The sequence below is a fragment of the Poromitra crassiceps genome (genome assembly GCF_964638095.1).
Source record: "Poromitra crassiceps genome assembly, chromosome: 15".
In the NCBI taxonomy this organism is placed as follows: Eukaryota; Metazoa; Chordata; class Actinopteri; order Beryciformes; family Melamphaidae; genus Poromitra; species Poromitra crassiceps.
In genome coordinates, this window is record NC_139634.1 from 41603198 (window position 1) to 41618668 (window position 15471).

The following is a 15471-nucleotide window of genomic DNA, read 5'->3' on the forward strand; positions in this document are numbered from 1 at the left end:
TGCAGAAGAAGAAGCTCACCAGATAGCTTGCTAGCAGATTAGCAAGTAGTAATTTACCAAACTATCAGAAACAGCGTTATCTTTATGATGTTTTATTAATGTTAGTAGACACACACATAACTGTATAGATCCCCCCGGTCAGTTTAAAGTAACACATATTTTGCATTCGCGGAACAGATATGAACAGATATCCCAGAATGCTCCAGGAAAATCCATTCATCCAATCAGACATTACCCGGAAGCAAGAGCATCAAGGCTTCATTTTGCGGTATCAAAAACCAATGGGTGACGTCACGCTCATGACATCCATATTATTTACTATCAATCCTTTGGACAGAAACAGCCGGTAGAAATACTTTTTTACATTTATACTTTATTACATTTCAGAGCCTGCACTTTTTACCTTTACTTGAGTAAACAAGTTGAATCATTTCATTTGAATCATTTTTGAATCATTTTTACACAAGTAACTTCTACTGGAGTAAAGAATGTGTGTGTACTTATCTGCATATTGGCAAATAAACGCTCAATTTGCACGAGTAAGATTTGACGTCTTTCCCACTGCTGGAAACTGGCAGCAGGCCTTACAGTCAGAACACTCTGTCCCCATTAGTTTTTCTCTCCCAGAACGCACTGGGAAAAAATGTGCCCGGTCATGAAGTCCTATGAATCACCTACGGTGGCCCACAGGGGACAATAGCCGCATTCACACGCCACATTTTTAACATCGGCCCTATACCCGGGGCCTTCTTTATCTGTTCACTTTTAATTTAACTGGTGTTTTATGAATTCTGAAGGGCGTTTTTGTCCCGGTTAAATTCTGACCCTGACACGCACACACACACGCACACGCACACGCCCACGCACACGCACACACACACACACATGCGCACACGCACACGCCCACACACTCACACACACACACACACACACACACAACCCATCTCAGTGTTTGTGTTGGAGTCCCTGAACCAGATAAGGAATCCATTGTGTCTCTATAATGAAAGGCTGGGCGGTGCAGATAGGTGTTGGGGTCGGGACGCGGCGCTCGCCCTCACCTTGACACTACATCAATCCAATCCCTACACCCTGAGAGTCAACACCAGGGTCGCAGGTTCGAGCCCTCGTGGTACCGCCGGCTTGCTTGGGAATATCCAGAGTCTGCCGTTGCCGGAGAACTGGAAACACTGTAAAGGGAAAGACAACCCTGCTGACCCCTGGGGCGCGTGGCATAAGTGCAGAGGCACTGATTAATGACACCCTGTGGTTAAATTCACCACATGTTCCACCAGTGGACAAAGATAAACACTCTTCTGCCCGATGGTGAGGACATCACACAAAATCTGATTACTGCAAGCTGTTTATTCAGTGATTGAACCCATTCTGAGCCTACCTGCCATTGCCTCCTGATTTTTAACCCTTTCTCCCGCTGTGCTTCCGCTTCGTGTGTCGTGGTACCTGGCAACCCAACCCGGCCAGAGGCAGTGACGAGTGATGCACAGTGCGTCACTGCGCTGAGTGCGCTCACTGACTCGGTCCAAATAGGATTGCCAAACCTCCTGGATTGGCCAGGAAACTGGTAATAGCCTCCTGGGATGGAAAAAATTATAATTACCAGAGATTTTATAAGATTATAAGAACTAGTGCAGTGCCCGTTCCCCCATGCACCACCCCGTGGGCGCTTCCCCCCGCACACACCGCAGTCTGTCAGGTCCCCTATAAGCGCAAGTTTGAAGTCGATCCGACAAACGGTTCTCGAGATGCGCGAAGGACAGACATATAGACAGTCCTGGAATAAGTCCAAATTGCATGAAATGCGGCACCGCACCCCATCGGGGTCCGAGCAGCGCACTCCCCAAGGTTGAAGTCAATCAGACAAATGTTTCTCGAGATAAACTGCTTTTTGTGTTGCCAGTAGGTGCCGAATTGCACGGAATTCAGCTCCCTGCACTCCATTGAGTCCCCCTAAGCGCACTCCCCGGGTTTTGAGTTTGAAGTCGATCAGATGAATGGCTATCGAGATAAAGCGCTATTTGTGTTGCCAGTAGGTGGCGCTATGCCCAATTGCACGAAAATAGGGCACTGCACTGCACAATAGTGCACACTACCAAAGTCGATCCGACCCAACGGTTCTCGATGGCATGCAGCAGATGATGCTCATCCATAAGCAGTGGTGGAAATGACCAGGTTTTACTCTGGGAACCCTACTTACACAGGATGGGGGTTCCCGGAAGTGGCGTGGCCCTAGAGTATATTATTTCTGAATGTGTGACTCATTATAGCCTGCCATTATAGCCACGTAAAAATCTCTTAGAAATCTCACTTAACTAAGATCACTGAGCTCTACTGATTATTTCCCCTTGATTTTATTCATGACAGACTTGAATATTAATGCTGCTTATTCAACTTACAAATGTTCTCCTACCATTCTCTGCTCCTTTCATGCTGCCCTCTCTCCAATGTTTACTTTACCCCCCCCCCCCCCCATTCACTCTCAAGGACCCTATGTTTACTTTTCTCACCTCCTGTCACAGAGCGACCCGCCCAGACACTTGAAGGGCTTGAAGGAGCGCAGAACTGAACACAAATGTTCAAATATCGAACGTGTTTCGCGTCCGAATCGCACGAAAACAAGGCACTGCAGCACTCTGCCAGGTCCCCCTGAGCGCACTCCCCAAGTTTGACCAACGGTTCTCGAGATACGCGAAGGACAGAGAGAGACAGAGAGACAGAAAGACGCTGCCGGAATTATAGTATAGATAGATAGATGTGTGCGTTGGGTAGGCCTAGATTGTACGTACGTTGGGTGCGCGAGGAGAGAGAGACAGAGACAAAAAGAGGGAGGGAAAGAGGGGGGACAAGGTTTTTTACTTATTTATTTATTTATTTATTTATGTTTATTTACCCCCAACCCCCCTTCCCCCCAGAGGATTTGGAGAGAGAAGATCATTTTATTTTCAAATATTTTATATTGCATAAAAAAAAAGAGAGAAAAAGACAGGACAATCATCAGATCAGCAACCAGGACTGTAACTGAACATATAACATGGGGCGATAAGGTTTGGGGGAGAGGGGGGGGGGGGGGGGGGGGGGGGGGTAAAGGGTTATCTTGTGCATGGACAGGATTTTCTACTGAAATAATCCATGAAATGCTGCCAAAGCTTCTAGAATCTAGTATCTCACTTTCTCTCATTTCAGATGAGCCTTTACATCCTCCGCCCAACGCTTGTGTGTTGGAACTTTAACTGCTTTCCAATTAGTGAGGATAAATTGTTTGGCTAGGAGGGTAATAAAAGCAACTGCATCTGATTGATTTGTTGAAAGTGTGATATCCTTAAGTGTGGTACCGTATATTGGAATTGTTGTGTTAGGGATAATCTCTTTGTTACAAAGGTAAGAGATGGCATCAAAGATAAATGAAAGGGCTTAACTTTGAACAATACCAAAATATATGACAGAGTGGCCTCAGTCTGGTGACATCTTTGACAGGTTGGATCCACTTCTGGATAGATCTTTGGAGATGGAAGATAAAACAAGACCCTCACACCTTTGCTACTCTGCTTTCACTATCACGGAGACTGCAGAGGATTAGGCATATGTATGTATGTATGTATGTGTAAGGAAGTTGTAGCTTCCGCATAATTTATGCTGGATTTGTTAGGTCGAAACTCGCCACAGGTGATCGATCAGAACCACAGAGATGTCTTTCTAGCTTTATTGAAGTATCACAGGCAGAAGGCAGAAGCAAGAGAGAGTAAACATAGCAGAGCAGAACATCGCTTATTATACATTATACTTGGGATGTATGACATCATTGATGACATCACAGGGGCACGTCTGACATCACATAATCCTGATCCAGAGGCAGCAGACACAGTCTGACATCACCGATGACCTCACTCTGACATCATCGCGGATGACGTCGCCGCAGTGACGTCATCGTTGGTGTGAGTCTGACATCACCGATGACCTCACAGGGGGAACTCTGACATCATCGCCGATGGCGTCACTGCGGCGACTGCCCCGAATCCGGGCATAGTCTCATCAGTTGGCCTGAGAGGGCCTTTCTTCCAGCCTTTTCTACAGCCGCCCCCAGATTTCTGTAGGAAATCTGCATTATTCTGGAAATGGCTCTCCAGTCCCACTAGGGGTAAGTAGGGCCTGGACCGTTGCCCGAGCAGTGCTCGGTTGACCAGTCTGGCAATGAGGGGAGCGGAAATAAACTTAGCCACCGGTCGGGTGTAAGTACGGGCGCCCACCTTTATGTCAGCAGACCTCACTTTGTTGTCCAGTCCAGGGGAAAGTCTGGTGACTGTCCCTATTGGCCAAAGAGCGCGAGGGAGCTGGGGGTCTATGATCATTGCGACCTTCCCAATGAGCAGATCTGGCTTCTCGGTGCACCATTTCTGGTGGGCCTGAAGACCAGGAAGATGGAACTTAATGAAGTTCTTCCAGAAATGGTCTGCGAGGAGTTGGCTATGGCGCCAGCGTCTTCTGCTCAGGAGTTCCGATTCAGGATACACCACCTGCGGGAGAGACACGGCTGGCCGTCCAATTAGCAGCGAGTTAGGGGTGATCGGGTCAGCGTCAGCTATGTCTGATGAAGTGTAGCCCAAGGGTTTAGAGTTGGGGATCCCGTCCACTTCAATGAGGAGTGTCCTGAGAACCTCCTCCGTAACCAGCTGTGCCCCAAGCGTCACCTGCAAGGCCTGCTTCACTGAGCGAATCTCTCGCTCCCAGCAACCGCCGAAGTGAGGGGCATTTGGTGGATTGAATTTCCAGTTGATCTTCTGGGGGGCGAGCTGCTCTTTTAGGTCTGGTTGGAGGGCTACGAACGCCTCTCGCAGTTCGTGGTCACTTCCTCGAAAATTGGTTCCATGATCGGATAGTAGTTCGGATGGCTTGCCTTTATGATCAGCTGTGTGACTGGGTGCTTAGCATCGAGCACGATTGGATGGACGGCCTCTGGGTCGAGCTGGTTCGCGTGGCGTAGGCGACCACCCACACGGATGAGCTCAGTCTTCTCAGCCAGGTGAGGACGGTGGTCGAGTCGGTCCATAATACAATCTGCTGGATGGGGAGTGTCAACTCCGTCTTGAGTACTTTGGCTACTTGAGCTCTTGAGAAGGCGGCAAACAGTTCTAGGCATGGGATAGACTGTTGTTTCTTCGGACCGCGCCGTGAGGAAGGCTACCTCCACCTTCTCACCGGGACCCTCCGTCCTGAGATATGCCACCGAACCATATGCCTGCTCAGATGAGTCGCAGAACACGTGGACCTCCCGTCTGCTGTTGGGGGAGTCCAGATCAGGGCTGGTGTAGCATCGCGGTAGGGAGATATCCTGCAGCTGTGGTAGCTCGTGCTCCCACTCTTTCCAGGCCTGCAGCAGTGATTTGGGTAGGGCTGGGTTATCCCAGTCCTGTTTCTTTTCCCATAGGTGTTGTATGAGAACTTTGGCCCTTGTGATGTAAGGGACCAGAAACCCCTAGGCGGTCGTACTGTCTTGCGACCACCTTGTAAATGGAGTGCATGGTAATCTTGTCTACCCTAACTGCCCGCGACTTGTAAGAGAGTGTGTCCCGCTGGCAGTGCCACTGGAGACCGAGGGCTGACTCCTGCTGGTCTGGCTGGCCCTGGGAAACTGACCTCTGGGGACAGGTGGCGGATGGTGTCGGGACGGTTCGATGCCCACTGCCGTAGTTCGAAACCGCCATGTGCCAGGATAGTCCGTAGCTGATCAATGAGAGCTTTAGTGTCTTCCTCGGTAGCAGTAGCCTGCTCGGAGGCCCGGGCGAGCCTCCTCTCTGTGCTTCTGAGCTGGGGAAGCACCCGCTTCCTTCAGTGCCCGCAGTTGGGGGAAGCTCTGTACACATAGGAGGGGAGTAGCGTAACGGCGAATACCATCTATCGCCACCCACTGAGTTCTGGCCTCCAAGCAGTTGGCCTCCTGATCCTGTCGTGATCTCATGCTGGCCTTTTCGCTTCGCCAAGGGAGCACGTCCATCTGCCATAACCTCTTGACTTGTTGGTAGAGATCTGCCGATGGAGCCCCATAGATAGTGAATAGGCAGGATTGTTCTGTGCGACAATGTCTAAGCCCATGGGTTGGACCTTGCAGTGCCCATCCGAGACAGGTTCGGATTGCCATCGGAGCACCAGGGGGGCCAACACGCACTGGTTCCAAGGTCATCAGTAAGTTGGGGTGATCTGAGCCTATGAGCAGGGCAGGATGGATGCACTCGAACTGATGGAGGGGCAGATTCCTCAGGTGGCTGAATTTCTGCTGCAGGGTGCTGATGGGATAACCTTGCTCGCCCAGACCCAGGTTCAGTTCAGTAAAGGCTCTCTTGATGCAATAGGTCTGCTCTGGGAAGCTTGCTGGCGATACGAAGGAGACGGACGCCCCGTGAAGAATCTGGAGCTCCTGCCTCACCGTCCGCAAAGGCAGGCCCTCTGGCTGACCTGCAAGGCCCAACTGCTGTGCCGCTGAGTGTAGGAGCAAGGTCCGCTCGGAACCGTTGTCCAATATGGCGTATGTGTCCAGTCTCTGGTCCCCATGTCTGATCACCACTTTGCAGACCTTAAGGAGGACATAGGGTACCCCACGGTGGTTTCCCAATGTAGTTCACCTCGTGTGACCCTGATCCCTCTGGGGGAGCAGGGTGGCTTGTTCCATCTGTGGCAGCGGGGTGGCCTGTTCTTGGCTTTCGCCGCTCAGACTTCTTGGCATCCCTAGCATCTGGAGTTGTCTCACTGAGCTTGAGGAGGTATAGGCCCTTGCAAGTTCTACAGTGCAGTTTCAGATCGCACTCCGATGTGCTGTGATCTCTACCGCAGCGCCAACATCGAGCCTTGGCCTGCATCCATGTACGCTTCTGGGTGACACTGAGTGACTTGAATTTACCGCAGTCATCACAGCATGGGCAGAACCTCTTGATTTGAAAGGCAACCGCGTCCCTGGTGGGTTTCCCTGCGGCTTCAGGGCTTGCACCCAGCAACAGGACGGAAGTCTTGGAAATGGACCTCACACATTCTCACATCCGGCTCGAAGGCCTACTTTGTAGGGAAGTTGTAGCTTCCGCTTAATTTATGCTGGATCCGTTAGGTCGGAACTCGCCACAGGTGATCGATCAGAACCACGGAGATGTCTTTCAAGCTTTATTGAAGTATCACAGGCAGAAGTAAGGCAGAAGCAAGAGAGAGAGTAAACGTAGCAGAGCAGAACATCGCTTATTATACATTATACTCAGGATGTATGACATCATTGATGACAACACGTAATCCTAATCCAGAGGCAGCAGAGACAGTCTGACATAATCATAATCAAAAGTACATTGAACTAAGCATGAAACCAAAAGTTTCCTAACAGAGAACTCGAAATACCTTAATAACTTAATTTTACCGGCACACTTAAAAAAGTTTTTTTTTGCAGCAATTGGTTCACATAGTTTTTTTGTTCGTTTTTTTGTTTTGTTTTAGTTTTTTACAGGAGAGTGTCTGTTCCAGTGATACTAAATATGAGACACTTGTCTGGGATACAAGTTGTTTAAGGCTATGAATTTTAGACAACTTTGTCTTCATTCCAAAAAGAATTGACTCGGTTTTACCGAGTATTGAGAGCTTGTTGTCTACGAGGCACTCTCTGGCACTTTCCAGTTCATTGCTCAGCGTGCTCTCTATTTCACTGTCGTAATTTCCAGGGAGCACCAATGCAGAATCATCAGCGTACAACAAAAGCTTGCATTGCACAGCCGCTGGCATAATATTACTATACAAAAGAAACTAAAGAGGGCCCAAAATAGATCCTTGCGGCACCCCGCATACAATATCCAAAGGAATAGAACGACGAACATAATAATAAAACAGATCGGACTCCGCGGGGAAGGTGCCGAACGATCTTTTCCCCGTATGACGGATTAAAAAAACACATGAACTGTATGGACTGTGTGTGCAAAGACCTTAAGTCTTTCTCTGGTTCCTAACAGTCTGAGTGTTGGCCTGTGTTGCAGGAGGATGAGACGGGCGATGGCCGCTTCAGCTTCGCGGGTTACGGGATGGGCCCCGCATGCCTGCAGGCCAAGGACGGCATGGCCATCAAGGGCAACAACAACAACGCGGCAGCCCCTGGGGCCGCGGCGCCCGGCGCGGTCCCTGGGGAGAAGTCTGTGGAGGAGATGAAGAGGCTGTTCATCGCCCGCGCCAAAATGATCGACAGCGCGGCCCGCGTGGGCTTCCCCCTCGTCTTCCTCATTTTTAACATTTTCTACTGGATCACTTACAAGATCATCCGCAGCGAGGACGTCCACTACATGACTTAGTCCAGAGAGGGGGAGAAGGGCGAGAGAGTATGTACACGGGGGAAGGAAAGAGAGAGTGAGAGAAAAATGGCGTCCATAGGAGATATTCATTGCCCTCTTCTTCCATAACTGACTTGCCTCCTTTTCCTAGTCTTCCTGTCTTGCTCTTCAAGGCTAAGTGGCTTTCTGTGGCAGTCCCCCCAACCCCCCACCCCCCTCCTGCAGACGTTCTTTAAGATATTTATTGATATCTCTATTTCTTATTTTCTTTTTCCTCTTACACCCCATCCCACTCCCCCATTCTGTCTTCTTCACACCTCCCAAATAATCCGGACCAGTGCAATAGCAATGCAGTAAAATGCATGTGATATATGAATGTGGCAATATATTTATGAAAAAGATGAAACATTTAAAAGTCAACAGGAAGACTTTTTGCAGGTAACGCCCCGACAAACTGTGTGTGATGAGTCGACAGACAGACTGGAATAAGAGGAGACGAGGGTCTTGTAAAGGGTCTTGTGTTTGATTTGATTTTTTGTGTGTTACAACTTGAAGACGAATATATAAGTCTATGAAAACTTATCTGGGGAGTGGGGATGGGCGAGAAGCATACAGCACTGTAATATACTCATATATCTATCATAAATGGGAAAAAATATTAACTTTATTTTGAATTTTCTGGAGACGAGGGGATTTTTCGGAGAGAAAAAATGATCGAAGGTGGATCGTGCCATTAAATAAAGTGATGCCAGGATCACACGTCCTATATATCTAGATTTGCTTCAAACATGTATTGCAACCACTCGTCACCGCCCCGCCCCCTCCCCCGAAACCTGGGACTGCAGAGACACTTGAGATTTCGTGCGGGTTGATGCCGCTAACGGCCACATGACGGACACTAAAAAATAGAAAGAAATCAAATAAACTGGACGAGCGGCGCTGAAGATAAGAAAACTAAATATCTCATTTATACAAGCTGTGGTCAATGTGTTCCTCTTCCTGTCCTTCATTTATTTCATATTGCATTTTGTTGTGTTTTTGTTTTGAATTCATGTGCCAAGTAAACACGTCCGCCGTGGCCGTGCAACACTCCGCAGCTCCAACCTCTCGACTGGAACATGAGGGACGATACGTCAATCGCTTCATTGATTGACTTCCTCACATGCTTCTCTTGTTGTTCTTCTCTAAGATATCGGTTTGTGACCTTGGGTTTCATTGACTTATAAAAGGAAGAAGAGTGACTCCATCCTGGACAGAACATACAGATCCTCGTCAGCTTTCCTTGTGTTAATTGAGACTGTACCTGAAACATCCACCTGTCTACATCTTAGTAGTGCTTCCTTGCTTTGACCCCGCCTTAATTAATGCAGTGTTGCCAACTCGCTATTGGCTGCTCAGAAAGTCACTAGAAGTCACCAGATGATGTCATACACTCATTTGCATTATCAATATGCTGTGTAGCCATTTCAATATTAAGTGCTGACTCCGCCCACCCGGGCCAGATTTGGCGTACGCCATTAATATTATAGGTAAACAATATCCTGCTGCTCTCAGGCAGTGGAGGGAGGGGCTCCGCTCTGTGGGACAGGCCGGGAGAAAGAGAGAGAGAAAACCAGACATCGGTCGTACCAATACTGTATATTGCTAAAATAAATGCTTTGGGATTCAACACATTAACGCTGCTTCCCATGGTCAGAAAAAGTCACCAGATTTGTCACTAGTCGCTTTTGAGAAATAAAGTTGCCGGGGGGTCTGAAAAGTAGCTAAATATAGCAACAGTCACCAAAGTTGGCAACCCTGCCTTAATGCGATGACCCCACCCTCTACCACCCCCCACCCCATCCCCAGCTGAGAGGACATTATGTAGTGAATTATACAGATAATAACACCTATTGTACCTTAATTAACTGTAAACCATATGATTTCCATTCAACATCATTCACATGCACTGATGTAGCTCGCAAACTTAGCTTTATCGTTTTGCAAAAAAAAACACATGGTCACAGAGTGTAATCACTTGTTTTGCGTGTGAAAGTGATTTATATTTCGTCATAAGCATGTTGGACAGGATATGATCATTCAGCAGTTTGGCGGTTTGATTGGACAAACTATTGCGTTGTTGTTTTGCTTTGCACCAGGCTTCTCTATGCAATGATCAAAACATGTTTATGCAATTAATTTTCCTTCCTTTGAGCTCCACCTTTTCAAAAGCACCACCTTGCTAAAGGTCATTCTTCTGTCTCATACATCCCAATGCTAACTGCTAAACAGAGTACCTGATGCAGAAAGTCTGGAGATACACAGCAGACAATACAGCCATACTGTATTGTCCAACTCCTGAGCCTGAAGTCAGTTGTTCACCTCTGAGCCAGTCATCAGAACTAATGGAGGGCAGAGATTCCAGTAGATAGTAGCTTGTAGTACAGTCATAGCTTTTGCTGCTCTTTCTGCACATGTGGTCGTTTCCTCGTCACGTCTGCATCACTTACTCTTTTACATACTGAGGGTTTAGAGGCACGGGACCATTGTGACATTTTCCTAATACAGCAGAGCAAAAACAAAGATTTAACTGACTACAGCCTTTTCAATCAAACCATGACATTCCTATGTCACATAGGAACCATTCATACTTTAAGAGTTTAAGATTTCGAATTTTTTAAACTCATATTCTATAATAAGTGTGCAGTTTGCACCAAATCTTCTGTGCTGCAAAAAGTATGTTCGCCTTTATTTTCATTTGTTTCTGATAAAATGCTGTTTTGAGCATCCGATTGAGCGCAAGAAGGGCTTTCCATTGATCATAATACTCATTTTCAGCCAAAATGTCACTGTCACCAAAAATAAAATAAAAAATTCCTAACTCTTTTCCCCCCCAAGCTCGTTTCAATAGCCTGCCTGAATAACCGGAACCGGAAGTCACCCCTCCCGTCCGCGCCCCTTTATGCTTGCGCTACTATTAGGAGCGCTATTGTCCAGATTTTCTTCGACCATGCGGACAGACCATGCGGCGAGATTGTAACGCTCTCTGGCCCTCTGTGTTGGTAGCGATGCTCACAGCCAGGCGTCACGTGAATTCCCAGAATGCAAAGTCACAGGATAAGCCCTTGTTCACACAGGACGCTGAACGTAAGCAGAACTGAAGCTTGAAGCAGGCACAAGCTGAACGTACGCCTTACTGTTCACACAAGACGCCTTCTCTTTTCCTCTCAGCGCCTACTCTCGCGCCTTGAACCCGCCCACAACTCCCATTGACTTCATGCCTCACGGCTTCACGGCTTCAGCGTCACTCTTGGAAATTCGGCGTCAGGCCTGAGTGATCGCTTCGGCGTGGCGTGAGCGTGACATCGGCAAGGTGTCAGCGTGGCACGCGTGCGGGTGGTGTGAACGGCTTCGCCTGTTAACAAGGACGCCTAAATGAAACTTCAGCGTAGGACGTAGAGCTTCGGTTGAGCGTTGCTTCAGCGTACCGTGTGAACGGGTGCTAAGCGGTGACATGCCCGCCCCGTCGCCCGCATCGTTGCTTTCTGACAAGAGGGGGCAACCTTTCTCTTCAGGGAAGTGACAAGGGTTCCTGAGTGACTGAACAGCAGTGTATGAGGAGTTGGGGATGATAATGGGTTGCCATGGTTACCCTCTGTGCCATAGAAACGGCATCGCATCGGGAGAAGTCTGAAGCGCTTCTGTCCGCCAGCCTTTCACCAACAGCGTCGCGTCACCCAGTCGGAGCAAACATCTTCTCGTGCCATATGGGGGTTGAATATGCAAACAAACTAGGACCTACAAGCATATCATGCATTCATTCAACCGCCATTTTCCATGACTCATCCCTTTCTTCAAGCGTGGGTGTTGTGTGTTTCATAGACATTTTAAAGCTTTTCTCATAAGCCTCACCATTGTATTAATCATCAGATGTATGGGGTGGGGGGTGGTGGGGGGGGGGGGGTTGATACCATGAGATACGTAGATACATGGGTTTATATAGTGTTGGGGTGCAATGGGATGCGTACGAACTGAACAACGGAGGATGTGTTTTGGAAGTTTCTACAACTTTACGTTCAGATGTGGATTTTGAAGTAGCATGGTTTGTCGATGATTAATGGTTCCAATAGATTTTGGGGTTCCATTTCCGTTTTCTTGAAAATTCTATTCTATTTTATCGTATGTATGGTACAACATGTTGGCAAACTTCTACCGCCGAGGGAGAAGGACACGGAAAATACAATGACTCCTGAACTGCTGTGAATTTAAGGGAACATTGTTATTATTATTGATATCATTTATTTTCTTTGCACAAGTTGGAATGGCCTTAATTTTTTGCTTTACTTGCTTCTATTGTGTATTGGCACAAAGTGCACCCGTTTAATTTGCAAATGATGATGCTCATAATCAAACACGTTCTCACGCCCACTGCGTCGATTTGCACCGCTCTGTCACATGGCTTGTGTGTCAGATGTTAACGCGCACGGTTGGGATGAGGCACCCTGACGCACTGGGGTCGGGGTCACCTGGAATTCAAATGGGGTCACCTGGAATTCAAATGGAGTCACCTGTTTTTTTTTTATAGATAATTTAAAAGTACCGAAGAGGATTAGGGCCACATTTTTTAAATGTATTTGAGTTCTGACTTTAAGTCAGGATTCTGAGAATGAAGTCAGAATTCTGAAGGAAAAAAGAGTCAGAACTCTGAGCAAAAATAGGTTTAATGTCAGAATTTTTAAACAATAAGACTAAGCCCAAACGACGCAGAAGGGTACCATGTGCCTCCGTACCGACGCCAAAGCGTACTGTGCGCCTCGTCCGTGCCGACGCCAAAGGCTGATGACAAAGCCACGCAAATCCACGCAGTGGGAGTGAGAGCGGGCTGCATAATCCGAGAGTGCACTCAAAGCAGGATGAAAACAAAGTTCAGCAAATCCTTTTGATTTTTCATTCATCTGAAAAACACTCAATATTTTGCATGAATATAAATACAATGGCAGATATTTTTGGCTTGTACAAAAAGTGTGAAGCAATTTGAAGAGAAAAAAGAATGTACAATTTCTGCTGTATCTGTATATATCTAAATATTTATTGAAATATGTCATACTACTAATTCTATTAACGATTAAAGGTTTTCTGGACAAAAATCTCTTTACCTGTTTTTGAACATTGTCAAGATTGTTGGAGTTGGATCTACTGCTTTCTGTTACTCGACTCAAGGATCTGTGTAACCATTCAAGAAAAAGTATTAAAAATTGCAAATAAATCCTTGCCATAAGTTGTATTTATTCTGTGGCTGATGAGCAACGTCGCCTGAGATGATTTCGCCAGTCGGACAAACGCTTGTAGAAATCACTGACACAAATGTGCGTGTTATCCCACAGGGGTCCATGAAAAGTCAGCTGGGCGAGTTATTTGTCGCTTTTAATCTCGTCTAAGTAGGCTAGAAATGGGTCCCAGGTAGTTGAGAATTTCTTAAGTGAATTGGTCCTCAGGAACCGAAGTCTCTCCATACGTATAACCGAGACCATGTCCGTCAGCCACAGCTGGAAGGAAAGTGGAGAGGAACATCCACTCCTTCAGAATGAGTCTCTTGACGACAGTCGTCCCCTGCATCAGAGACTGTTGCACAGTCGTATAGGGAGGACCAGAGAGGATTCCGAGCAGACTATGATGGCGAGTCCCACCTCCGGCTGAAGGGTTATTTTATAGGCCTTAGAGTACCAATCAAATACTTTTGACCCAGAATCCAGATAGTGAAGGGCAAAACCAAAAAACTTGGGCTAGTGTAAGAAGTGACTTGTTTGGATCAGACTGAGATCAGACTGGAGCTGAAGTGCTAATGCATTACAGGGGGAAGTCATCATGTTAGTGAGGATGTATGTGGACCTCTGGCTCCAGCTCCATGATCTTTGATTCCAGGTGAATCAATTCAATCAATGCATTTTAACCAAATGATACGCAGTAAAACTGTTCACATTCAGGTAGAGAGGTTTGATCTGGGAGCCCACATCCTATTCCATGGGGCCCGGAGCAGAGTCCTTCCCCACTCGTGGCGATCAAGGGGCCCATCTCTAGCGTTCAGCTAACTCATCTGCTCTATCATTAAGTATGAGCCTGGCTCCAATCTCGAAGCTTGCACTGTCTCAGGTACGTCTGTCAGAACATAGTCAATGTCCCACCTTCTTACCCGCTCTTGAACCAGATGGTCTGGTCCTAGATCACTTCCAAGTGTTTTGTCTGGGCCTATACATCGGCTTGAGGTACTTACTATACGAAGAGAGCAGCGAACGCCTAGTCGTCTGATGTAGTATTGGGTGATTGCCACCTTGCATCTTGCCACCAATTATGTAGGTTGTCTTTCCTGTTCAGCCCCCTGGGTCCTTTTCCGTATCAGACGCCTGTAGATATCAGGATCCTCCTCATACTTTCTGGCCTGGGCCTTACGTTTACTCCTTGATCTCTTGGGCATTGAACTCAGGATTCTGTGGACCTGGAGCGTGTACTACTTACAGCCCTTGCTCGTACACTACCGATGATGTCACAGATCCAATTGTGATGGCGTCAGTGATGATGTCATACTTGTCTGATGATATCATGTTGCCTATAGTCTAGCAGGAACGCCAATGCTGTCTGATGTCATAGTTTGCATTGTGATGTCATTGACGCGGTGATGATGTCATCACCAAAATATCATCCAGGGACAGTTCCAGGAAGCTGGCTGGATCCAAGGCCCAGTATATGCCTCCAATGTCGGCTGACAAATTGGTGTTGACGTGGAGTCTTTGTAACAAGCCACCCCCAAATGTACAGATACATTTGAAAAAGAATACAAAGCGAACGCGTCATTCCTGTCTGTTGGAGCGTCAGGGCCCAGACTTGCGCAAGGCCCGTTGGTTGCATGCAGCCTGTTCCTATGGTAAGGCATCCATGGGGTATCAGACCTAAGCCACCCCCTCACAAGGCCATGGGAACCGTGAAGCCTCTTGTGATCAGACCATGCATGGCCCTTCCTCACCACTCTTGGGAACTGATCTCCTCTATCATTGGCATCAGCGGTGGTGCGACAGTTTCGTGTCTTTGTGTCTTCCTTTGAAACCCCTAGACATGCACCAATTCCACAACCTCTTTGCCTCAAAGGCACCCTCACTCCACTGCGCCAAGTGAGCGTCTGCCATCCTGAATGAACGGACAG

General features: G+C 47.5%; 1 protein-coding gene across 2 annotated transcripts in view; it reads left to right on the forward strand.

The window, feature by feature from the left end:
• Nucleotides 1-8318, forward strand: part of glra1 (glycine receptor, alpha 1) — a gene marked incomplete at both ends in the record, with an annotated part of 228698 nt that extends 220380 nt beyond the window's left edge. For both annotated transcript variants that reach the window (XM_083651477.1, XM_083651478.1), the window contains one exon: nucleotides 8010-8318. In XM_083651477.1, coding sequence (XP_083507603.1) covers nucleotides 8010-8318 — 309 coding nt within the window. The remainder of the gene's footprint in view (nucleotides 1-8009) is intronic.
• Between the last annotated feature and the right edge of the window lie 7153 nt (nucleotides 8319-15471).